This window comes from Vigna unguiculata, chromosome 9 (genome assembly GCF_004118075.2).
Source record: "Vigna unguiculata cultivar IT97K-499-35 chromosome 9, ASM411807v1, whole genome shotgun sequence".
Classification (NCBI taxonomy): Eukaryota; Viridiplantae; Streptophyta; class Magnoliopsida; order Fabales; family Fabaceae; genus Vigna; species Vigna unguiculata.
The window spans coordinates 1,914,108-1,938,366 of NC_040287.1; the positions used below are offsets into that span (position 1 = coordinate 1,914,108).

At 33.6% G+C, this 24,259-nt stretch overlaps 4 protein-coding genes and 1 non-coding gene across 8 annotated transcripts; 3 read left to right on the forward strand and 2 right to left on the reverse strand.

The window, feature by feature from the left end:
- Positions 1 to 3,810: 3,810 nt before the first annotated feature.
- Positions 3,811 to 3,884, forward strand: TRNAM-CAU. Its single transcript has one exon. It is a non-coding gene; the product is annotated as a tRNA-Met (tRNA).
- Positions 3,885 to 7,303: 3,419 nt separating this feature from the next.
- Positions 7,304 to 8,173, forward strand: LOC114162620 (chitinase 2-like). Its single transcript, XM_028046572.1, has one exon. The coding sequence runs from the start codon at positions 7,304 to 7,306 to the stop codon at positions 8,171 to 8,173; it is 870 nt and encodes a 289-aa protein (XP_027902373.1).
- A 2,468-nt stretch (positions 8,174 to 10,641) lies between these two features.
- On the forward strand, positions 10,642 to 11,679 carry LOC114162624 (UPF0481 protein At3g47200-like). Its single transcript, XM_028046576.1, has one exon. The coding sequence runs from the start codon at positions 10,642 to 10,644 to the stop codon at positions 11,677 to 11,679; it is 1,038 nt and encodes a 345-aa protein (XP_027902377.1).
- Positions 11,680 to 14,333: 2,654 nt separating this feature from the next.
- Positions 14,334 to 16,191, reverse strand: LOC114162965 (putative UPF0481 protein At3g02645). The gene has a single exon (XM_028046986.1). It carries the CDS (start codon positions 15,993 to 15,995, stop codon positions 14,487 to 14,489), a length of 1,509 nt encoding a protein of 502 aa, XP_027902787.1. The 5' UTR covers positions 15,996 to 16,191; the 3' UTR covers positions 14,334 to 14,486.
- A 1,693-nt stretch (positions 16,192 to 17,884) lies between these two features.
- On the reverse strand, positions 17,885 to 23,328 carry LOC114162676 (ankyrin repeat-containing protein At5g02620-like). Of its 4 annotated transcripts, none has more exons than XM_028046630.1 (8): positions 23,136 to 23,328; positions 22,101 to 22,504; positions 21,444 to 21,923; positions 21,209 to 21,358; positions 20,917 to 20,994; positions 19,178 to 19,225; positions 18,667 to 19,109; positions 17,885 to 18,567 (listed from the first exon to the last, which is right to left on the reverse strand). In XM_028046630.1, exons 2-8 carry the CDS (start codon positions 22,465 to 22,467, stop codon positions 17,974 to 17,976), a joined length of 2,160 nt encoding a protein of 719 aa, XP_027902431.1. In that variant the 5' UTR covers positions 22,468 to 22,504; positions 23,136 to 23,328; the 3' UTR covers positions 17,885 to 17,973. The 4 variants fall into 4 exon arrangements, with proteins under 4 accessions (XP_027902431.1, XP_027902434.1, XP_027902433.1 ...); XM_028046633.1 differs by having other exon boundaries at positions 19,178 to 19,219; positions 23,136 to 23,327; XM_028046632.1 differs by lacking the exon at positions 23,136 to 23,328 and adding an exon at positions 22,963 to 23,065 and having other exon boundaries at positions 22,101 to 22,496.
- Between the last annotated feature and the right edge of the window lie 931 nt (positions 23,329 to 24,259).

Here is a 24,259-nt window from a genome sequence, read left to right on the forward strand (position 1 = left end):
GTACCCCGTCGAGGTAAGGAACCATGGTATATATGTTTGGAATAGATTCCATTTTGAGAGAGTTGAAAAAACACTATCTTGTTGAAAGGTTCTATACATCTGACCTTTCTCAAGGCACTTTTGTAGACAAGAACTCCGTTTTTTCCTTTTTTCGGATGGTAAATATTTCTCAGAACATGGAGTGTGAATCCAACCCATGTTTGAATTGAAATTGAGATACTGATACAAGTTCTTCCCTTCTGAATCAGGTATATTCATATCTGAAAGAGGTTGACAATAAGTTTTTTCAAAATGGACTATTTGTCCCTCTGTTAGAGGTGTTCCAGAAATGTCTGCGATCGAGTAAATAGCTCCACGAACGAATGGATCGTATCGAATTGGAAAATGGAAAGATTTGTAGAAGTTATACCCTTCGTCGCCACTTTGCGGAAAATCGTTAGGTATCAATATGTTAGATACCTGTAACTCGATTGGTGAAATAGTATCTCTCTTCAAAAAAGCATGTTTTTTTTGACCATCGCAAAAAGAAAAGATTTTGTTGCGAATGAACAAGATTTTGAGGAATTGTCCATACGTAAAATCATAATTATTGATACGGGCCTTTTCCACATAAAAAGGGAATCTTTTGTTACAATAGAAGCAGAAGTGATATTGATTATTCAAGAATCGAAGTCGATTTGCTTTATAAAAATAGTATATCAATGAACTTCTATGAAATGGTTTCACGGGATTCAGCCAATTGTCTGGATCGTGGGATATCATTGAGAAATAGGAATCTGTGTTATCAAAAGATTTCCTGCGATTCTTTCTAGTATGGAATGAGTCAATCATCCACTTTGGTATCTTATTGAACAAAAATGGTGATATTGTTCCTCCATTGATCAAGAATTTCGATTTTTGGGAAGTATCTTGGTCATCCAATAATAAGGGTTTCCTTTTTTTCAAATGAAAGATTTGAAGACCTATTGATTCTAATAACTGATTACAGAGTGGATCATTCGGACCTTTCAATTCATAGATGTGGATCTCGGACCTATGAATGGGGATACCCCCAAAACTCACAAATAAAAAAGAAGGAAGTGAGTTAGACAAAAAGAGAAGAAACTTGGGCAAAAAAAGAAGTAACTTGGACAAAAATAAACAAAGTGACTTAGACAAATCTTTTTTGTCGATAACCTCAGACCAATCAATCGAATATTGATTAATATGTAATCGATCGAACACTACTTGAAAACGGCTATTCTGCTCAGAAATGAAATAGTCCAAATGTTCCTGGAAATTCTTGCTCCCATTGGACCATTTGTATCTATATACATTAGGATCCCAATTCATAGATCTCTCCGTTCGAGAAATCAAAATAAGAGGATCGAACCACTTCTTCTGACTCTTTTTCAAATTTGATAAATGTTGGTTGATCGTGTATTTCATTCTAGTTCGATGATTCAGAGTATCATTTCCTATTTGATACCTTTGAATTCCATATTCGAAGTTGCAATTGAATCGATTCAATACATTTCTTATGTAACCATGGGTGCTATATTGGATTTGAATCAGATTTCGGATCAATCTATATTGATTGACTGCCTCCATTATGTTGTTGGTAGCAAATACAACTATTTTAGGTTTTGGATCTTCCACATTATTTCCGCAAGAGGTCTGGACCCATTTTTTTATGATCCTTCGATAAAAAGATTCATTCTCTTCATAAAAAAGAGGAGGTAGAACCAATAAAGAGTGCTTTTTCGATTCATCCCTGGAGTTCAATAACTCATTCAAGAAATGTTTTTGATCCAATCCGGAGGAATCCATAGAAAAATCAAATTCCTTATGATACACCAGATCCGGCTCGGTTATTGATAGAGTGAATAGATCTGCCATTTCTTGAAATATATCTTCTGATTCAAAATCGTGGTGTAACGTGTATCTCCCCCTGTTCCGGTCATGGAATAGATGAAATAAACCCCAAAATGGATTTTTGTTCAAAAATGAAATCTTATTGGAACTGTCCAGTTCACCCTTTGGAACCATATCACATCCTCGATAGGATGAAATAGGATGAATTGAGACGGTATTTTGTAAGTACATAATTATCTTGAATAAATTCACTATTTCTTTCTTTTCCAATCGCCTGGAAAAAGCAAGATGTTTCTTTTGTTCTTTTTTCAACAATTTCTGATCTCTAGTAGACCTATCAGTAGGATTCGAACCCAGATGAAGTTCTGACCATCTGTCAGAGAAAAAAGAACGAGTGGCTCTTGCAGGATTCCCAAAAAATTCTTCGATTTCTTCCGGAAGCAGATGATTATTCATCTGCTTCTCACGTTCCATGAATAGTCGGCACATTGAGGAATATCCAGAAAGGATTTTAAGGAATCGCTCTGATTCTATCTCTGTTCGTTCCGTTTGAAGAAAGGAAGGATCCCAACAAAGAATCGATCTTTCTTTTAGTTGTTGAATCTCTCTTTGATTGATCAATGTGTGATATTTCGAATCCTCATTCCTAATGGAATCGAAAGAATCCTTGGATTGATCAGAAGATCCTTTCAATTGGCTAGAATCCGTTACTTGAATGAAACTAGATCTCGTGGAATCATATTGAAGATTTGATGATACATTCCGTACCTTGCTAAAAAACCGATCCTTGTTTCCCAACCACACATTGTCTAACCAAATCCAATTCTCTCGTGACATGTTCCTCAAAAAATCCGATTCGTGCGGACTCTTCCCCCAACTAACGAAGAGATCTTGACGGAATTGCCACATATGAAATTGAGCACAATTTTGCAAAGAAATAGCCCGCTTGTTTCTCAAGAAGAGATGCGAAACATGCTCAATATCATTTGATTGAATAATTGACCCAGTCCCTTGTTGTTTGAAGAAACCCTCCACTTCCTTTGGTATTTTTTCACGAAAAGCAAACATGAGATAATAAATCCAGTCTTTCACTAAGATTTCGAATAGCTGTCCCGAATTCAAGTTGATTATGTTTCGCCTCTTTCTCGGGGAAAGACGATCAAAAAATTCCCAATCATGGTCCTTACGGATCGGATCATCCATATAATATACAAAAAGGAACTCCAGATATTTGATATCTTTCTCTTTGAATGAGATCTCAATTCCAGCGATGGTTTCATTAGATATCTTACAACTAGAATCGCTCTTTTTTCCTATCCAGTTCCTCCACCACCGCGAATCCCAGTTAAATTCAGGCATGATATACTTTTTAGTTATTGGGAGAACCCGAGTACTCTCTTTCGGATCCAGGAAAGAACTCTCAGAGATCTTTTTTCCTTTTGGAAGATACAGGAGCGGAACAATCAACCTATTGATATTGGAAGACTCAGATGATTCTTCCAATGTATCATTTTTGGGTCCAATGGAATTCATAGGTATAGGAAGAAGCCTTGTCAAATAGGGATTTTTTCTTTCGACCATTTTTCGATTGTTAATACGATATATAAGGACCGCTACTACAAAGAGTACTACATACTTGATCGTGAAATATCGATTGCTTGTTGAACCCTGTGAATTGCGTGAAAGTAGGATACTCCAAATTCGGGAGTCCAAGAGTTTTATAAAACTCTCTTGATGGAAAAAAATATGAATGAAAAATCCCGCTGAATTGAATTGGGTCCATGAATCTAAGAAATAGCGAGAATTCTTGATTTCTCTCAATATCTCTCTCAATTCGAAAATCCAGGATTTGAATTGATGTCCTTTCATCGAATCCTCCTAATTGCATTGATTTATCCGAAAGATTTCACTTCAATTGGAATTTGGTTATTCACCATGTACGAGGATTCCCGCTAAGCATCCATGGCTGAATGGTTAAAGCGCCCAACTCATAATTGGCGAATTCGTAGGTTCAATTCCTACTGGATGCACGCCAATGGGACCCTCCCTCCAAAAAGTCTATCGGATTTTTGTTCAAGAATGAAATCTTATTGGAACTGTCCAGTTCACCCTTTGGAACCATATCACATCCTCGATAGGATGAAATAGGATGAATTGAGACGGTATTTTGTAAGTACATAATTATCTTGAATAAATTCACTATTTCTTTCTTTTCCGATCGCCTGGAAAAAGCAAGATGTTTCTTTTGTTCTTTTTTCAACAATTTCTGATCTCTAGTAGACCTATCAGTAGGATTCGAACCCAGATGAAGTTCTGACCATCTGTCAGAGAAAAAAGAACGAGTGGCTCTGTATCAATGGAATCTCATCATCCATACATAACGAATTGATGTGGTATATTCAAATCATAACATATGAACAGTAAAAACTAGTATTTTAATTGAGACTAGAACTCATAGGGAAGAAAATAGATTTATGAATGGAATAAAATATGCAGTATTTACAGACAAAAGTATTCGGTTATTGGGGAAAAATCAATATACTTTTAATGTCGAATCGGGATCAACTAGGACAGAAATAAAGCATTGGGTCGAACTCTTCTTTGATGTCAAAGTAATAGCTATGAATAGTCATCGACTCCCGGTAAAGGGTAGAAGAGTACGACCTATTATGGGACATACAATGCATTACAGACGTATGATCATTACGCTTCAACCGGGTTATGTTGATATAAGTGAAATAAGTGAAGATTAAAAAATATATCAACATAATCAGTTATTAACAGAGTTGATTACTTTAAGTACAAAATCAAGTGTAAAATTCATGTGTAGCCTAACGAGTTGTGGGTTTTGAAAAATTTATAGACAAAAGGTTTTACACATTTAAACTAACTACAAATTATCTTTAATCTTCACTTATTTCACTTAACTACAAATTTATCAACCAAATACTTATTTTTTTCAAAATTATCTATAAAATGTTAATTATCTAAACAAATAATAATGAAAATGTCCGAAAGATAAAGTACTTATTTTTTTAATTAAATTATTTAATAAACTCTTAATTATTTAAAAAGATAATAACAATAATAAAAATAAAAATAAAAAAACTTGATAATATTTATTATCTTCTCCGACTCACGTAAAAGACATAACATATGTACACCGGACAAAAGAAATTGAAAACACATACACTTCCATATTTACCCACCAAACTAGATAACATTTTACTAATATTTAAAATTATTGATAACTAAAATAGTTTTAAAAAAATATAATTAGTCTCTAAATTGTTAATTAAAATAGTTTTTGTTATAAATTGATCTAAATTGGTTTCTAACATTAACTATCAAAAGTTTTGACTACCAAAAAATTTAGTGTTTAAATTGATTTCTAATTAAGAAATTTTTTTCTAAATATATTTTTTATCACTAAAGTTCATCATTTATTTAAGAGTTTTCATATGTTGTGTTCTTTTTTTCAACATCTAGGTTGTTATAAAATCTGATTTTGTATTGTGTTTAGGGATTGTATTCTCCATAGTAATTGAAAAAAACAAAAAAAAAAAATCTCTCTTTTAAATAATTATCTAAATTGGCAAATAGACTAAATTGAAGAGTCCCAAAATAAAGTAATAAAATCTGCCAAGTCTTGGTCAAGTTCATCAATGGTTGTTACAGATTGAAATTGTATCATTTTCTTATTTATTGTGCTGTGATGCCGTCTACATACATTTGAATTTCTCCGTATGAATTTATAAATTGATTTCAGATATCATATTATATTAATAGTTCCAATCCTATTGTGCCGGATATTATTTCAAATGAATATTTTTTCTAATCTAACGTGAACTCCTATTTCATAATAATTACTGAAACTATTTTTATTATAAAAATGATCCTTTATATGTTATAATTTCTTGATTGTATATAAGTACATAATACAAAAATAGTATGTAGTAATAATAAACTTATGAGTTACCGAAAAAGGTATGAAGTAATAATATATTACAAGATTGTGTGTAGTTATTATATTTTGTGCGACAGGCAAATTATTATCTTTTTAAAGAAGTGCAATTGATTTACTTCATTCAAACTGATTATTACAACATGCTTCAATCTTAATAACTGAATATAGTATATTATTTACATAAAATTATCAAGATATTGTGCTCTTGAACATAAATTTCACCCTCTCTATCCCTTTCCAAAATCAAAGGTACTACCAACAGATGGAGGTTACTATAATTAAATGTTAAGATCCGATAAAAGTGAATCTCCAACAAATTACAACAATTGACAACAAGATGCTTAATTGTATTAAAAGGACTTAAGGTTGAAGTTGCTTACATTAAAATGGTTACCTGTTTCAATATGCTTGGTTCGCTCATCAAAAACAGAGTTAAGAGCAATAGAGGCGTAAGATCTTTCAAATAGACATTGATATATGCAAGTAACCACCTAACGCAACCAAATAATATCATAAGTAGTCAAACTCATGGCACGATGCTCAGCTTCTGTAGATGATTAATATATAACATCTTGTTTCTTACTCTTCCATGATATAAGTGAATCATCAAGAAAAATATACTACATGTCCTTTATATCTAACGTGAACTCCTGTTTCAAAATATACTCAACCAAATAATTTTTTTTATCTAACGTGAACTCCTGTTTCAAAATAATTACTGAAACTATTTTAATTATATATCAAACTGCTCCTTTATATGTTATGACAGTTCTACATGTCCCAAGTTTGAAAAACTTTAATGCAACCGTATTAAGTCACCACATATTTTATATATTTTATCTCTTAATTAACTTACCCAATCTAGATTTGTTTAAAAGAAAATACCAACTAATAGTTGGACAGAAATAAATACCTTTGCCAAATAGTTAGACATTTTGGGTTATTTATATTTTTTATAATCGCGATAGGTGAACACAGCATAGATTGGTGTAAGGAATAAAAAAAATGTTATAACTAAGATAGAATATGGTCAGTGAGATAATATTGTTAATTGCAGAGAAGTCAGAAGAAGGAAAGTTTTTATTGTGAAAAACAAAAATATGATGTTATAACTAAGCTTGCTATCGTAGATAAGCACGCAGGTGGCATAAGATCTGAGGCAGAGAGCATAACAACCAAATGTGAACGTAATGAACAATGTGAAATTAATGAGAGATGTAAATGCTTGATCATTGAGATAATCTTCTTTACTGCATAGGAGTTGATTTGATCTTCAATTAATGACGTATATGCTGAGAGAAGGGTAATGACGAATGAAGGAAAAATGATGAGTGACAAAACTAACGAACTGAGACGGTGCATCCGATAATAATTATTAATTCTGTAGCTGGCTCTATAAATAGCGTCAAGTGTTGGGTATTCTTCATCCCATCTCTCAAACAAATCAAGAAAACAACAAAGAGAAGTAAGAAACAACTGAGAATGTCTCCGAAACCTATTTTTCGGGAATACATTATTGGTTCAAAGGAAGTCCCACCAATTGAGGGTTTCCCGGTTGAAATCATCAACAGAAGAATCCCAGAATTTCATTTCATTTTGGCCTTTGCCGCAGAGGACTACGTTGAGGATGGTAGCGGGAAGAAAGTAGGGAAGGGAAATTTCAGTGCAAATTGGAACGTGACTAAGTTCAGCGCTAAAAAAATCAGAGAACTAAAGGAAGATTACGAGCATGTGAAGGTAGTAATAAGCCTTGGAGGTCGTGGCACCAATTTTCCATTCAATCCTCAAGACAAAGAAATATGGATTGACAATGCAAAGAAATCACTGAACCAGATAATCACGGTGCTGTACAAGTTTCATCATGAAACTGTGATTGATGGCATTGACATAAACTATGAGCACATAGAATCCAGTGAAGATGAGTTTGCTTACTGCATAGGCAAGGTGATAGATTATCTGAAAAGCAACATAAGTGGAGTGGTGGTTTCCATTGCTCCCTCATTCCCTGTGCTTTCCCACTACCAGCAGTTGTTCAAGGCTAATCCACACCGTATTCAGTGGGTGAACTACCAGTACTACGATCAGAAAGTCCCCAGCACACACGAATTTGTGAACCTCCACAAAACCCTAATTGACACCTTCGGTGTTGAGAAGCTCTTGGCAGGGTTCAGCACTGATCCAAACGACAAGGGTAACATATCTGCTGAGGTCTTCGTTGAGGGTGTCCTCCAACTCCTCGCTTCTGGTTCGCTTGCTGGAATCTTCGTTTCAGATGCTCAGTCCTCTCTCTTGTCTGAGCCTCCCCTCTACCTTGAGAAGAAGTCACAAGAGATCCTCACTGGAACCAATTAGCTCTTGTGCTCTTTGCTTTCCATGTATTATACCTCACGTACGGGTCACCCTCACACGCTATCATTACTACTACTACTAAATAAGACCCTTTTTACCTTCTTCTTGCGTGCTCTTTCTTTGTTCATGTTATGTGTGCCTCCTGTAATAAATAAAACCAAAATTTCCCTTTCTCTTCTATATATCCTAATCTTCTTTCTCTTTGCACTTCTTTCGTTTTCTTACTTCTCACAGTATCACAATCTAAAAGGTAAAAGGTAGTTCAGAGATTTTTTAACAGTTAAAACAACAACAAAAGGAAAGGATTTTGTTGTCGATCGTAAGGAGAAGATGAGAGGCGTCTAAAAACTATATCAGAAAATGGAATAAAGAGGAGTTCGGGATCTATATATAGAACACAAAGCATAATGTTGTCCAAATACTTAGCCACTTAGATCTAACCAATACTGTATTTACCTCCAACATGTAAGATATTCTAAGACCATAAACATTGATTCATTAATCTCAAATAACTAGGGTTAGCCAAACCGACACTAATTCATTACTAAATTTAAAATTAATTTTTGATTAAAAATCCACACTGATATTTTTTTATTTAAAATTAATTTTTAATTAAAATTTGACTCTAGTATTATTTATTTTAAAATATTGATTAACTCACATTAATATAAATATTTTTACTTCTTATTTTTTTTCCTAAAATAGTTAGTATTATTTTAGAATTGACTAAATCTATTTTATTAGTGTCTTTAAAGTAAACGCTATTATTTGACAACTAATTTTTCATTTACTTATGCTGGTTATCAACTTAATAACCAACTTACACATAGTACAAATTAAAATAAAAATAAATTTTATATTTGATAACTTAAAAAAAACACATTTTGCGTCTTAGATTAGCGTTGCTTCTAATAACATCACGTTTTGTCGGTATTATTGTTTTGAAAACTAATTTGCAGTTTTTTATAATGTATATAATAATTTCTAATAAATTTATATCATTAAATTAAATATTTACATATAAAGGTTTTTTAATTTTTTAATTATATAAGCTAGATGGAGGTTTTAATGGTCATAGGCTACCATATAATGCAATGGATCGATACTTCAATCTAGGTTATTGATTTTATCAATAAAGTATTTAATTTATAGAATATTAGTATCTTTATGATGACAGTAGTTTATAATTGTTTAAATCGATAATCTTGATATTTATAATTTTAATTTGGATTCACATAATAACAATTATATATTTTTTATGTTTGAAAGAATTATTATACTTTTTCAATATGAATATATCATATATCGTATCTTATTATTTTTAAAATAAACGTACGGGACATGTCAGATGGGACATGTACAGTATCTAATACATATGTATTGTATTAATGTATGGTAGATTTTACGAAATGTAAAAATTTTGGATTTTATTTACATTAAATATGTTAATAAAATATGTTTTTTATGCTTAACTAGTACATGCAGGGGAAAAAAGAATTTGTGATAGCTTAGGTTTAGATCACCGTTTCCATATTGCTCCTAAACCTACTTTTCACCCTATTATAAACAAAAAACACTCTCCTTGTAACGCACTTTGAACTACATTAAGCTCTCCCAACAACATTGATTTAGCTTATTTGCAATAATGTGATTAACGAAAAAATGTTCTCCTATTTTAGATTTCAACACAAACGGAAAAGGGAAACAAAAACGTGTAGCAGTAGAACAGTTTAGGAAACAGATTTTACGAAATAAGTTTATATCTTTATTTTTAAAAAGCGGAAAATTGTTTTTAGAAACTGTAAACAACCACAACCTGAATCTTAATAACAATGTCGTTCCCTTTCGAATTTCCTTCCTTATATTTGTCTTACATACCCTCACAGTTTTCCGTGTTCTGCTCTATCTGTCACTGTTTTTCTCTATGCCTGTTCTTCACGGCCATAGGACCTTCATTCACGTTTTCATTTCCTTTTACTTTGAGTTTGCTCTGCTCTATATTCTTATTGGAGCTTAAAATTTGCTTCTCATTTTTCTACGATAAAATGGCATTTGCAAAACTCATCACATTGGTTTATCACAGATTCAACACAAGAAAATTTCACGGAACTGCCAACAGAATGAGCTCAAATTGGAGAGATGTTATGAAGAAAGAGTTAGAAAATGGAAACCGTGGAAAGCAAGAAGAAAGTCACCACCCAGTTTGCATATACCGTGTCCCATCTAGCTTACGTCAGGTCGAACCCAAAGCCTATGAACCCAACAACATCTCCATCGGTCCCTATCACCATGGAGCACCCCACTTGAGAGACATGGAGCTTCTCAAGAGAACATTCTATCGCCGCCTCTTCAACAATCATGCTAATCAACCCAAACTAGACCAGGCTTTTAAGTTCCTTGAGGAACAAGAAACCAGAGTTCGAAGATTTTACAACGAAGACATCAAATTGAGCAGCGATGAGTTCCTACAAATGGTGCTAGTTGATGGCTCTTTCATCGTTCAGCTCTTGAGGGATCTATCAGCGTGTGATTTCCAAAATGTCACTCCTTGTCTCAGCCCATGGATGTTGCCCATCATCCGTCGCGAGATGATAATGCTTGAAAACCAGCTTCCCATGTTTGTTTTGAGCGAGTTGTTCGAGTTAACTAGTGTTGTTTCTGCTTCTTCAAGACCAAATAACTGTCTCAAAGATCTTGCTCTTCGATTCTTTTATCCTTTGCTGCAGGTGGATTCCGATTATGCACTGGATACTAAGAAAGCTGGTGAGTTAAGAGGACTTCACTTCCTCGATCTTCTTAGATCAGCCATTAGGCCAGATCTGGAGGGAGAAAAACCAAAAAACTTTCAACCTCACATGATTCATTCTGTAACGGAGCTCATAGAGGCTGGTGTGAAGATCAAAGTAGATGAGAGTAAGCAGTTGCTTAACATAAGCTTTGGGAAAAAATGGGGTTTTCTAACAAGACAACTCACTATTCCTCCTTTGTACATCAATGATCACAGAGGCACTGTGTTTCGTAACATAGTTGCTTTTGAGAACTGTCACAAGGATTGCAACCCTGATGTCACAACCTACTTGTTTTTCTTCAACGGACTCATCAACTCTGCTCGTGATGTCTCTCTTCTTCATTACAAAGGGGTGCTTCACCATTCTCTTGGCAATGATAACACTGTCTCTGAACTAATCAACAACATCACCAAAGAAATTGTTCTTGACAAACATAAGTCATACTTATACAAAGTGGTCAATGAAGCAAATAAGTACTTTGCTTCCTTCTATGCTAGAAACAGAGCCTCCTTAGTGCATCACTATTTAACCAGCTGGGTGGTGGGAGTCTCAACAATTGGTTCGTTGATGGCGCTTTACTTCACTTTCATTCAGAGTGTGTGTGCATTTGCAGATTCGTTCAAAGCCTTTGAAAACCAAAGCCTTGGATCTGTCATTGTAGATATTTTTTGTGTGCCAGTTCATGGTATTCCTACCACTGGTGATGAACGTGAAAACTGAAGATGCTGCAACAAAATTAAAATGGCGAACACAAATTTAAACGTCTGCTTTGTCTTGGTACTGAATAAGATGGCTAGCTGGTTGCTTGAATTGGTCTTGGCATCAATTTTTCCCCTCTTCATTTCAAGAATAAGAACATAGAAGATTTAAATAACTTATAGTAGTGTAGTCCATAGTCTACCTTGTAGTCTTATAGAGAATGTTTTTGTTTTAGCTAGTTAATTAGGATCTTCTGTTATCCTCTAGGTCTATATATTGAGACACATTTTACTCTTTTGGAGTATGTTGTGTTGAGACGAATTCTCTATGTGTAGAACCCTTTGTTATAATAAAATTGTTTTCTTGATTTTATGATTTTCTTATTACCCAACAAAAACAACAATTAGATGCATGAATACCATTCTTCAAAAGATGTTTGGCTTTTAAAAAATTTTGTCGGTAACATATATTGAATTATTTTTTTTATCGGTAAAATAAATATATTAAATAAATACAATTGATTGTTCTAACTCATATTTACACACAAAGTAATACAAAAAAGAAAATAAAAAAAGAAATAAAAGGCAACAATATAACACTTCCCTATCTATGAAGTATTAATATCTCCCACAAGGTTGTTTAAGATCTTTCTCAAACAAAATGCAATTACCATCTCTACGAAATGGTGTAGAGAGTGTTACAACGAAAATATTTTATTAGTTAAACTATAGATTTGTATATCTATGTAATATACTGTAGTATAATTAGAACTTTTTTAGTCTTGATTGATTTGTAGGAGTAAAATATTACAAAATTAGTTTTTGTATATACAAAAAAATACGAATGAAAGTCATAGAATAAGTTTATTTTTCAATTCGATATCAAAGCTTAACAATTTTGTGAGACTTTTTCTTCCATCATACAGGAAGAACAATGACTCTTGATATGTGTATTATTTTTCTTCGAGGAAATTCATCGGAGAAAGATTATACAAATAAGACATGATGCTAACTTGTATAAGGTATTATCTACATTTAATCCAGAAAGATTAGATTTGTGAATCTTTTATTTTTATATAGTATTTAATTTTATTATTTTTATTCAATATAAAATTTAAACTAATACTTGTATTATATTCTCTCCATTTATTATGACATCGTATCATGAAAGCTCCGGGGGGAGACAATACAAAAGTAACAGAATATGAGAGAACATGAAACATCGTATTGATGAAGGGAAGATAATTTTTTCGGTATATGATCTCAATTCGAGTGATGACTAGGGAAATGTAATCATCCAGGTGTAGTATCAGTGAGAGAATTATGAAGAATGGGCGTGTGCAATAAGGACTTGATTGTGTGTTAGAAGAAAATGGGGATTTGTTGATGAAACAATTTTCCAATAGAAGGAATTGGATCGTCCTATATGGAGGAATATGGTGGAAATGCAACCTTGAATTTGCCTTCTGCATTTTCTTATACGAAGAATGTCAAGGACTCATGAGAAGACAAAGGAAGAGAATGTGATATGCAGAAATTGCAACAGAGAGAGACCTAAAATTGAAGAAAATAATAGCGCACGATGCAAGGCAGAACAATTGATCTGAATAGGACGCTAAAGAGTAGGAAGTGTCTTTGCTAATGTTACCGAAAATGAAACAGCGGGGAGCACGAACACACCCTTCTTCCATGCAGACAAAGAGTGGTCTTACTAGACTAACCACTTTCTCGTCATTAACAAGGTGAATATGAATAAAAGAAAACTTCAATGAGTTTTTCATTTAATAATAAAGAGAACCTCAATCTCAATATATAAGATATAGTATAAAACTTTTTCTTTATGCTAGCTGATGGATTAAATTTTTTTGTTATGATTATAGAAAGATTGTGGATATATATATATATATATATATATATATATATATATATATATATGTATTTAATATTATTTTTATTTCAAAATCTTAACACAATGATGTTATAGATCTTTACTCTTATATAGTTTCTAACTTTGTCTATTCCGTGTAATATGAGACTTTGACTCATATTTATACTATTTCCAACACTAATTTCTCTACAGATTTATATATGATAAATTAATTGCTCGCTTCTCTATCATGCATATTATTTATTCAGTAAGGATTTAATTTGAATTTTGATTTCACTTGTTATTTGTTAATTTTTTTATATTCCCAAAACAACGTTAAATACTCTCGAGACAATACAATGTAATTAAGAAACAAAGTTATCTTCTCCTTATACTGTTTCTTTGGCTAAACAAGAAGAATAAGTACAACAAAACTTTGATTCTGTCTCAAGGTGCTCTCAGACTACAACCAATAGTACTAATGCTTTAGATTCTTTTAAATTGGTTAAAAAATTGTCCAGAAATTTGGAAGATCCAAGTCCAAATCTATGGCTTCCTTGGGAAAAGATCGCTTCAGTGTATAACATGGGAACTTATCCTATGCATATTTTAAAAAGTGCTAACTACTGTGTGGTAGGCCTGTTAAGAAGAACCACGTGGATCTGCTAACAAATTTTTTGTTGTTTTATGATTTATTTTTATAAAATTTAGTCATTAGGAAAAAGATTACCATGTTAAATAGTATAACTGTACGCCGTGAAGTAAAACTAATAGTAGTTTCAAAAACACGGGTGAAAGTTAGAAGCTTTTTTGTCTCACTGCTATTTTCTTTGATTTCTCAGGACCACTAGATGAACTTCTACTCTTTATTAGATCAAAACTAGTTCAAGCAATTACAGAGTTATCTTATTCAGCGCTACAGCAAACTTCCTTGTACAAATCTCAGATTTTCCTTCAGAGGTTTAAAATTGTGTTCCCCTTTCTAATTTTGTTGCAGCATCTTCAGTTTTACTATTTTCACTTTTCCTATCATTGGTAGGAACGCCACGAACTGGTATACAAAAAACATCTATGAAGGCAGATCCAAAGCTTTGGTTCTTAAACGCTTCGAATGAATCTGCGAATGAACACACAGTCTGAATGAAAGTGAAGTAAAGAGCCAACAACGCACCAATTGTTGAAACCCCCACCACCCAGCTGGTTAAATAGTGATGCACTAAAGAAGCTCTTTTTCTCGCATAGAAGGAAGCAAAGTACTTATTTGCGTCATTCACCACTTTGTACAAGTAGGACTCAGTTTTGTCCCGAACAATTTCTTTGGTGATGTTGTTGATTAGTTCGGAGACAGTGTTATCATTGCCAAGAGAATGGTGAAGCACCCCTTTGTAATGAAGAAGAGAGACATCACGAGCAGAGTTGATGAGTCCGTTGAAGAAAAACAAGTAGGTTGTGACATCAGGGTTGCAATCCTTGTGACAGTTCTCAAAAGCAACTATGTTACGAAACACAGTGCCTCTGTGATCATTGATGTACAAAGGAGGAATAGTGAGTTGTCTTGTTAGAAAACCCCATTTTTTCCCAAAGCTTATGTCAAGCAACTGTTTACTCTCATCTGCTTTGATCTTCACACCAGCCTCTATCAGCTCCGTTACAGAATGAATCATGTGAGGTTGAAAGTTTCTTGGTTTTTCTCCCTCCAGATCTGGCCTAATGGCTGATCTAAGAAGATCGAGGAAGTGAAGTCCTCTTAAATCACCAGCTTTCTTAGTATCCAGTGTATAATCCGAATCCACCTGCAGCAAAGGATAAAAGAATCGAAGAGCAAGATCTTTGAGACAGTTATTTGGTCCCGAAGGAGCAGAATCAACACTGGTTAACTCAAACAGTTTGCTCAAAACAAACATGGGAAGCTGGTTTTCAAGCATTATCATCTCGCGACGGATGATCGGCAACATCCATGGGCTGAGACAAGGGACTTTTCCGAATTCAGAAGCTGATAAATCCCTCAAGAGCTGAACTATGAAAGAGCCGTCAACTAGCATCATTTGTAGAAACTCGTCACTGCTGAATTTGATATCCTCGTTGTAACATCTCCGAACGTTGGTTTGTTGTTCCTCTAGGAACTTAAAAGCCTGGTCTAGTTTGGGTTGATTAGCATGATTGTTGAAGAGGCGGCGATAGAATGTTGTCTTGAGATCCTCCATGTATCTCAAGTGGGGTGCTCCATGGTGACAAGGACCGATGGAGATGTTGTTGGGTCTGTAGGCTTTTGGTTCGACCCTCCGCATGTTATGTGGAACCCGGTATATGCAAACTGGGTGGTGAGTTTTTTCTTGCTTTCCACTGTTTCCATTTTCTAACTCCTTTTTCATAAGATCTTTCCAATTTGAGCTCATTCTATTGGCAGTGCTGTGAATTTTTCTTGTGTTGGACATGTTATAGGCTAATCTGACGAGTTTTGCACATGCCATTGTATTGTTGGAGTGAGAAATTGAACTGGTTTTGCTCTCTGCAGAGAAAGATTTTATCCTTTTTCACTTGCAGTTGGTCAATTTTTCATATTCAGGTCAAGTCTTCTGTTATAATATAAATAAATAAGACTGCTTGCAAATGAGAAGCTACTTGTGAGCTTCAATACATAGAAGAAAGGAGGACAAACTCAAAGCAAAAAGAAAAATGAAAAATGAAAGTGTGAAAATCAATGAAAGTCCGAGGCACGTGAAGAACAAACAACTATATAAAATAGAGACAGATATAGGAGAGAATATGGTAAACAGTAGGGTCTGTCGGAAAAAATAATGAAAGATTTCAAAAGGTTACAAGATTGTTGTTTACTGTTTCTGAAACAATTTCTGTTTTCTAAAATTATAAAATAAACTAACTTGCTTTATAAAATCTGTTTTCTGAAATTCTCACTGTTATTTATAAGTTTTGTTTTCATTCTCCGTTCTCCGTGTTGAAACTTGTTTTCCTTAATCACATTCACATACTTGTATATAAGCTTAACCAGATATTGTTGGGAAATTTTGGTTTAGCTTATAATAATGTACTTTGAATGTTCAAAGTGTGATAGAATAAAGATGTTGTTTGTTACTAGTAGGTTAAAGGCTGTTTTCAGAGCAATAACGGTGATCTAAACATTAGACGTTGTAGAGCAAAAACTTTGTTCAGTTAGAGGAATCACCAGTATATACATACAAATTATGGAATGGCATCGTTCATAATATATTTTTTTTTTAAATAATAGTACTATTTTAACTTGTGTTACACTTTTTATTGTTTTTTTTATATAGAAATATCTTTTTATTCAAATGGTTACTATTATAAGTTGTTTTTAGAAAGGAGAAGTCATTATTTTTTATTATTATTTAATCATTCTATTTGCTGTTCTAAAATTATTACACCGAATTATATATTATTACTAGTATAATATCATATAAAAAGTATTTTTAAAGTAGATACCACCAAAGTTTATGATGTAATTGACATTACCATAATTCTGTTTTAAAAGCAATATTAATAGTATAACATTTTTTAATTTTAATAACAATGCATGACAATATAAATTGAATGAATTTGATATGAGCACAACCACTAGTTGAATGAATAATTAACTTGTGTTAGTTATGTTGGAAATAGTGAGTCAAGAAGATAGAATAAATAAAATTAAACATACGAATAAAAACTCATAACAATGTTACTTTAAAGTTTTGAGCAAAAGTAGTGTGAAATACTGTATATTTGTATAATCATATATATATATATATATATATATATATATATATATATATATATATATATATATATAGGAAAAATATATATAATCCAACAAATTTTATATATATATTCTATGAAAACAAAATTTAATTTGTTGGTAGAACAGAAATTCAGTGAATGAAAGGTAATTCGTATAAATCAGAAAATCAATTGGTCAAAATTTAAAACAAAAGCAATAAAACTAAAACTAGTTTAAACGAGTCAATGAAGAATATGTATTCAATGTTACAATTTCAAGGAATACTAATCTAACTAGGTATCTTCTTTTTGTTTCATTATTTTACATATCAGATATATTGACCTCTCTTTTCTCTAAAAAGTTAGAGTAGCTGCCAGATTTTTCGAAAGCCACAAAGCTTGTAGTGCTTTCTCAGTGATTTGGTTTTCTACATTGACTTGTAATGCACATCTATTTTTTGAGTAAACTTGAGAAATTGGATGGTTTGTTCTTCCTACCTACCACGCTCTTAAGCAATAAATTTTGCATAAATATCGTGCAGCCATTTCTAAAGGGAAAAATGAAGAAAATATAAAATAGAGTATTTCAGGAACACCAGCAGAAATAAAGCAGAGGCAGAGTTAATTAGCAGGCATAAACTAAGACTTCAAAACCAAAATGAAAACTAAAACTGTAGCTAATCACCTAGGATGAATAGTATTTACCAAATTGTCTCAACGAGCAAATACACCAGCTCCGTAAGTACAAGAGATTGTATCAACAAGAAGAGGAAACTGTAAAAAGGCGAACAATATTGCTGGGATACATGCAACAAGGGTTGTTGGAATGAAAATCCATGCCAATTGATGGCCAAGTACAATGAAAAATGTTGCACCAAAAGCTATGAGCATTGTGATGATGGAGAAGAAAAGGGTCGCAATGCCAACACTCAACCTTTTAGGCAGTGACACAAGGAAATCCTCCTGTGCATACCTTGAGGTGAGTATTGACAAAAACATCAATATAGATACTACTGAGGAGAATAATCCAATAGCATCTGAGAGAGCAAAAACTTTGAAGGATGTAGTGTGCATAAAAATAGGATATCCATTATTGTTGTTGTTCCCACCTGGTACCGTAAAGATTGCTGCAAACATCACAGTGGTAATAAGAGTTGAAACCATCATGCATGATGAAGCAGTGTTCTTCAGCCATTTTTCCCCTTCTTTGGCCAACCCCTTGTGTTCTTCGGTAAATAGCATTTGAGGCGTCCTACCTTCAGAATCCTTCGTCTCCTTCAATAGAGGCTGTATGATCTTTTCCACCTCCTGTAAATTCAAGAAATTAAGTGTTTCAAAATAACCTTAAATACTCAATGAGCAACTAAACTGAGAAATCTGACTCCAGAATGAGGATTGAACAATGACCTTGAACCACAATAATTCCCTTTGCATCTGCAGTGCTGCACCAGATACAACATGAAGCTTATCTGAAGGTGCCAATTTTCCAGCCAAATGCAGTATGTTGTGATTGTTATTGTCTCTGTAAGAAGTTATCAGATCCTTATGTGCCCCTATTTCATAAATCAGGTTAAATATTTTTTCCTGACGATACACGATTGCAATGTGAAAAAGACTTCTATTTTGGCTGTCAACTTTCCAAAGTAGATCGGGATATGAGTGAAGAAGCTCAATTACAATCTCAGGTATTCCAAATTCAGCAGCAATAAATAGGGGCCGTGACAAAGGGCTTTTAATCAAGTCTCCATATATTTCGTCTGATGACTCTATTAGTTCCCAAAGATGTTGCACTAACTTTAAAGCCTGTGAGTTCAATATCTTTTTCTTCTGAACTGTTTCAAATCCTGGCACTATAGGTATAGCAAAATTAGCTCAAGTCAAACTAAACTAAAGTAAGACAATCAAGTTGGCAGCATACCAAGATATTTTACAGCACGACAGAGTCCAGTCACCAATAGGTCTGCAACTTCAATCCAATAATACATATATTAGCAATGAATCACATGACAAATGTCCTGATTTATAGACATAATAGAGAAGCAATATCTCATTTATGATGAATATTCATGTCTGTTGGTGACCATGGAAATATCTTGTTGATGTCTATATATTGACCAATATTAATCCATTCCCTGCAAGATTCATTTTTGCTGCTTTTAATGTCATTACTGAAAGAGGTTTGAGAATGATTATCAGATCATTGTTAAATTAATAGGCTGTAAAAGTCTTTTTTTTCTACTATTTAATCATGTTTGCTTATTTCAGTTAGTTTGTTTGTGTCAGTGGTAATATTTTGGCATATATTTACTCTGATTTTGTACATATTTGTACTCTTAAATGTAGAGGGTACAAAACTTTTTGTTCACAGCATGTATAGGTGTGATGATGGACTGTCATTTCTCCTGTATTTGACCTTAGATACAATTCGAGTATGAAATACAGAATGGTTGGGCTTTTGAATCTTAAAAGAGAGTTTGAAATACTGAAAATGGAGGAGAATGAGTCTATCAAGGAGTACACTTCAAAGTTGTCCCATTTGGTGAGTCAAATGAGGCTATATGGTGAGGTTGTAGGGGCAATAAGACTGTAGGAGGAATAAGGTTGCAAAAAAAATGTTGATTAACCTACCCAAAATGTTTGAAGCCAAAGTTGTTTCTATTGAAGAGTCATGGAATCTCAAGAAAGTAATATTTCTGATATGGTTAGTAAATTGCAACTTCAAGAGCAGAGGTTCTTTGTGAGGAAGAATGATTTGATTTGTGTAGAATGGGTTTATAGAACAAACTTACATCCTATAGATTCTATTCACAAACATAAAACGAGACTTGTTCTGAAGGGATATTCTCAAATGGATGGAGTTGATTATGGTGATACATTTGCACCTACTGCTAGGCATGAAACAATTAGATCAATTGTTTCTTTATCATCACAATATGGATAGAAAATCTTATACTTGTTAATTCATCTTTTTTATATGGTGTTTTGGAAGAAGAAATTTATGTTAAGACACCTGTTGGTTGGTTTTATTGTTGCAAGTCATGAAAAAAAAATTGTGGTCTTCACAAAGTCTTAATGAGCTGAAACAAGCTCCAAGGACTCAGTATAGCAAACTTGACTCTCATTTGTTTGCAAAATAATTTCAAAAGTTAAAATGAGCCACTCTGTTCGTGAAAGATTGTGACAAAGTGGGTAGAAAATTAGAGTGTCCCTTTAAGAAAGAAAACTCAAAAATCTATTGTCTTAAGTTTTTAGGTTGAAGGTGGTATCAATCCTTATGTGGATTTGGCTCATTCTCAAGCGGTATCGCAGAGCTCTACTGATGTAATTATGTTTACTTTAGTTTATGTAATTATGTTTACTTCAGTTTGTTTGTTTGTGTCAGTGGTAATGCTCAGGCATGAACTTACTATGATTTTACACAGAAAATAAAGAAGTTGTTTTGTTTCTCTTCATTACTCTTCTCTTTTCATGTTATGTGTTTTATGTTTACATAGTTTAAGCTATATCTTAATTTAACAATCATCTTTCTAGTGATGTATCATGAATGTGATAAAAAAAAAAAGAAAAACTTCCTACAAAAGCTTCCTCTGAATGTGAAAGCTCGTTTCTTTGTGAATGATACCCCATATATTTGGCTGCAGACAAAATATAACATACCTCGAAAGGTTGAAGACGCCTGGGATTGCGAGTTGTTTGACTGGCATTTGTACTCAGTTGTTAGTTTGACTTGGATCCCTTCAACAAGAAATTTCACTGTGTCATTCCTTTGAAAACGGAACATCTTATCGGACTCATTTTCTTTAATGGTATTGGCAGTTCGTCTCGATGTGTAGTGTTTGAATTATAAATACGACTTGCAAAAGACAGACCAAACAATCTTTCTACATAAAGACTTTATAAAGATGACATTCAAAGCAACAATTTCACAATTTCATGGTGTGATACCCACATGGATACATGCATCTTTCCCAGATGCCTAGTTGAATGCCGCTACTAAATGATGAAGCCTTTTTTGCCAACACATGTAAAGCTGTCTCCCCATTCAAGCCATGACAAGTCGCTAATTGTGGTCGACACTCCAGTATATGTAAAGCAAAATCTGAGAAACCAAGTTCATGAATGATTAATTACCACTTCTAAGTCTCTTAAAAGTAGTCATAACATAACCAGTTTTCGAAAGTTACCATATAAATCCGTAGATATAGCAGCAATCAGTAGACTGAAATAGTCTTCTGTTTTTAGAATCTCATGATCGGTCACTGAATAGAGATACCAAACCATGTCCCTTTGGCCCAGTAATGTGGCTATGTAAACTGGTGTTACACCTTCACTACCTCGTATTCCAGGTAAGTTTATATTCCTTTCCACCATTAGTTTTGCTATCTTGGTAACCCCAGATGCAGCAGCAAAACAAAGTGCAGTGTTCTTATCTTTATTTTGAATTTCCAAGTCTGCAATTCTCATTCTTTTGACCAGTTCCTCCACAAATTTGGTGTGTCGAGCACCAGCTGAAATATGAAGAGCTGTTTCCGACCCTTTTGAAATCCTGGCATTCTCCGCACCTGGATGCAAATTTAGGAACTCGTTGGCCTTCTCCCAGTCTCCTTTCAAAGCAGCTCTATATAAGGGCAAATACATGCGAAGATTCATTGGCATTCTATCTCCTGTCATGAAAACATGGAATATCAACACATTTTAACCACCAATTCCTTACCACAGCAGGCAGAGTGCTACACTATTCTTATAAATTTATACTAGAAACAATGAGTACCCAAGATGCTTAATAATGGATCAAGGAGTACAAAACTTTAAATAATGTGCAGCCAGCATGTGGAACTTACGAAAGACAGGAGATGAACTTGAGGGGGATTCCGAAGAACAAACGTGATCTTGATGATCAACTTGAAGAGATGAAATTACAGAAGTACTTGGGCGATCAACTTGTTGATGTACAGTTACAGTATGTTCAAGGGCATTGGAAGGAACAGAAGATGTGGAATTTCTGGGGCTAGGAGCCGCATCTTTTAACAGAAGTGGTTTTGAACCATAGCACTCATGGGCTATGGTTTCTGGCGTGTTACATTGATGGTTGATGGACTGAACGGAGCATGTGTCAAGTCCATTGCTTTCCGCAAGATTTTTGGGTGGAAACAGCTGTCGAATGCTTGGTGCTCGATCGAACTTTTTACCTGAGATTTCCATTGTCATGATCTTCTTCAATGTGCAGGTAAGCTAAGCTACAGAGCTAACACAAATATGAAATAATATCAGTGACATTGTGTTTTCCCGACTTTAATTTCTACCAAGCACAACTCTTAGTACAAAGAAAGATGCATTAATCAATTATGTGGGGGTTGCTCCAGCAAAAAAAAAATATGGGCTAAAATCTGAGTGGATACAAAAGCAGAAAAGGGGTTGACTGGTCTAGGCAAAAAATTAGTCTTTGACTTCTAAATACTCAAGGATCGACATTCTTTGCAACGTTTCAAGGGAAAGAAAACAACAACTTTCACCATCAGCACGAGTTAAACAGATTCCAAGACCAAAGCAGAGTGAGCATTGGAATATGCTCATGAACACAATTAGTAAAGTTTGGGAATGTTTGAGATACTACTTGGCTGCTAAGTTTCTCCCAAAATAGTTCTGTTTTCTTCATAATTGGTTAATGTACTAAAAAGTATGAAAATCATGTTTCATACTTACATGACCAAGTATCACAAAGCAAAATATAAGGCCAGGGACCAAACAAACTTGCCAAATTGTGAACTGCAGATGGCCCCTATTTCATGATCCAATAGGTTACGGGAAATATTGCCAAATACCGTTGTAAGGACACTAAGTTTATAATTTATAAATGGAAAATGAAAATATAGTACCTTGATTTGAGGCAATGCTTGGAAGTAAGCTAAATTTCATGTTGAAAAAAAAATCCTTTGTAATCATGGTTATAAGGATCCCGAAGCTTTTAGTGAGAAAACAGAAGTGATAATGCTTGGCCACTTTTTTATGTGGAAACGTAAAAGTAAACGAATGATGATAAACAACGACTTGAATTGAAACAGTATTGTTGTGACAAGGAAAGAGGAAACTGCTTAAGCAGATTGTAAAGTAGGACGCGGTTCCATGTGGCAAAAAGTCCTGTCTAGGCACTGGTTATAGTTTTCTGGGTGAAAAAATATACTTGTAGGAAGAACTGGTTATAAATGAAAATATGTAAAGTTTCTCAACATGATAACACAATTAAAAATCGAGTTTGATCTTTATAATTTTCAAGGAGAAAGAGAAGCAATGTACCACTCTACACTTTTTTATAAAATCAAAGAGAAAGAGGGAGTTAAGTTAAAAAAGAAGAGAAGTGAGTGTAAGAAAAGGTTAAAAGTAAAATGGTTAGATATGAAAGGAAGGTTTTTTATTGGTACTTCTTATTATTATAGTATTATTAGTACAAAGTATTTACTTGTGAATAAATATCAATTTTTGTTGCAAATATTTAATGGAATTTTTTTTCCATCTTTTTTTATTTTGAATGTGTAAATAGGAAAGTTTATTTAAAAATTTTGAGTTAAATATCATTTAGACAGATATGTTATTTCTTATTCTAATCGACGAGTAATACAAATTTTGTCCTTTGAATAGAAAATCTGTGACTCGGGTCCAACGAAAAGGTAACGCCAAACGGGAAGTTCTGATCTGAATATAGAAGCAGAGTCAACAACGAAAATATGAAAAAGTCATTGAGCGCGTTAGATTTTGGTGAGAACATTAAGGATTGTATACTTGATTTTCAGTCAGAATTTAACGTTAATGATTGAAGAAATGATTTTCAGTCAGCAAAGGCAGCTATGAAAATGGGGTAAACCTTAAAATTAATCTCCCTAACAGAGCAAGTTAATCCATCAAACATAAAGTTCAGGTCTTTCAGAGGTGGCAAAGAAAAAAAAGCTTCAGTTGCTATTCTGGAACCTTAAAAATGAATAACAAATTGGAAATGCCTTCATGT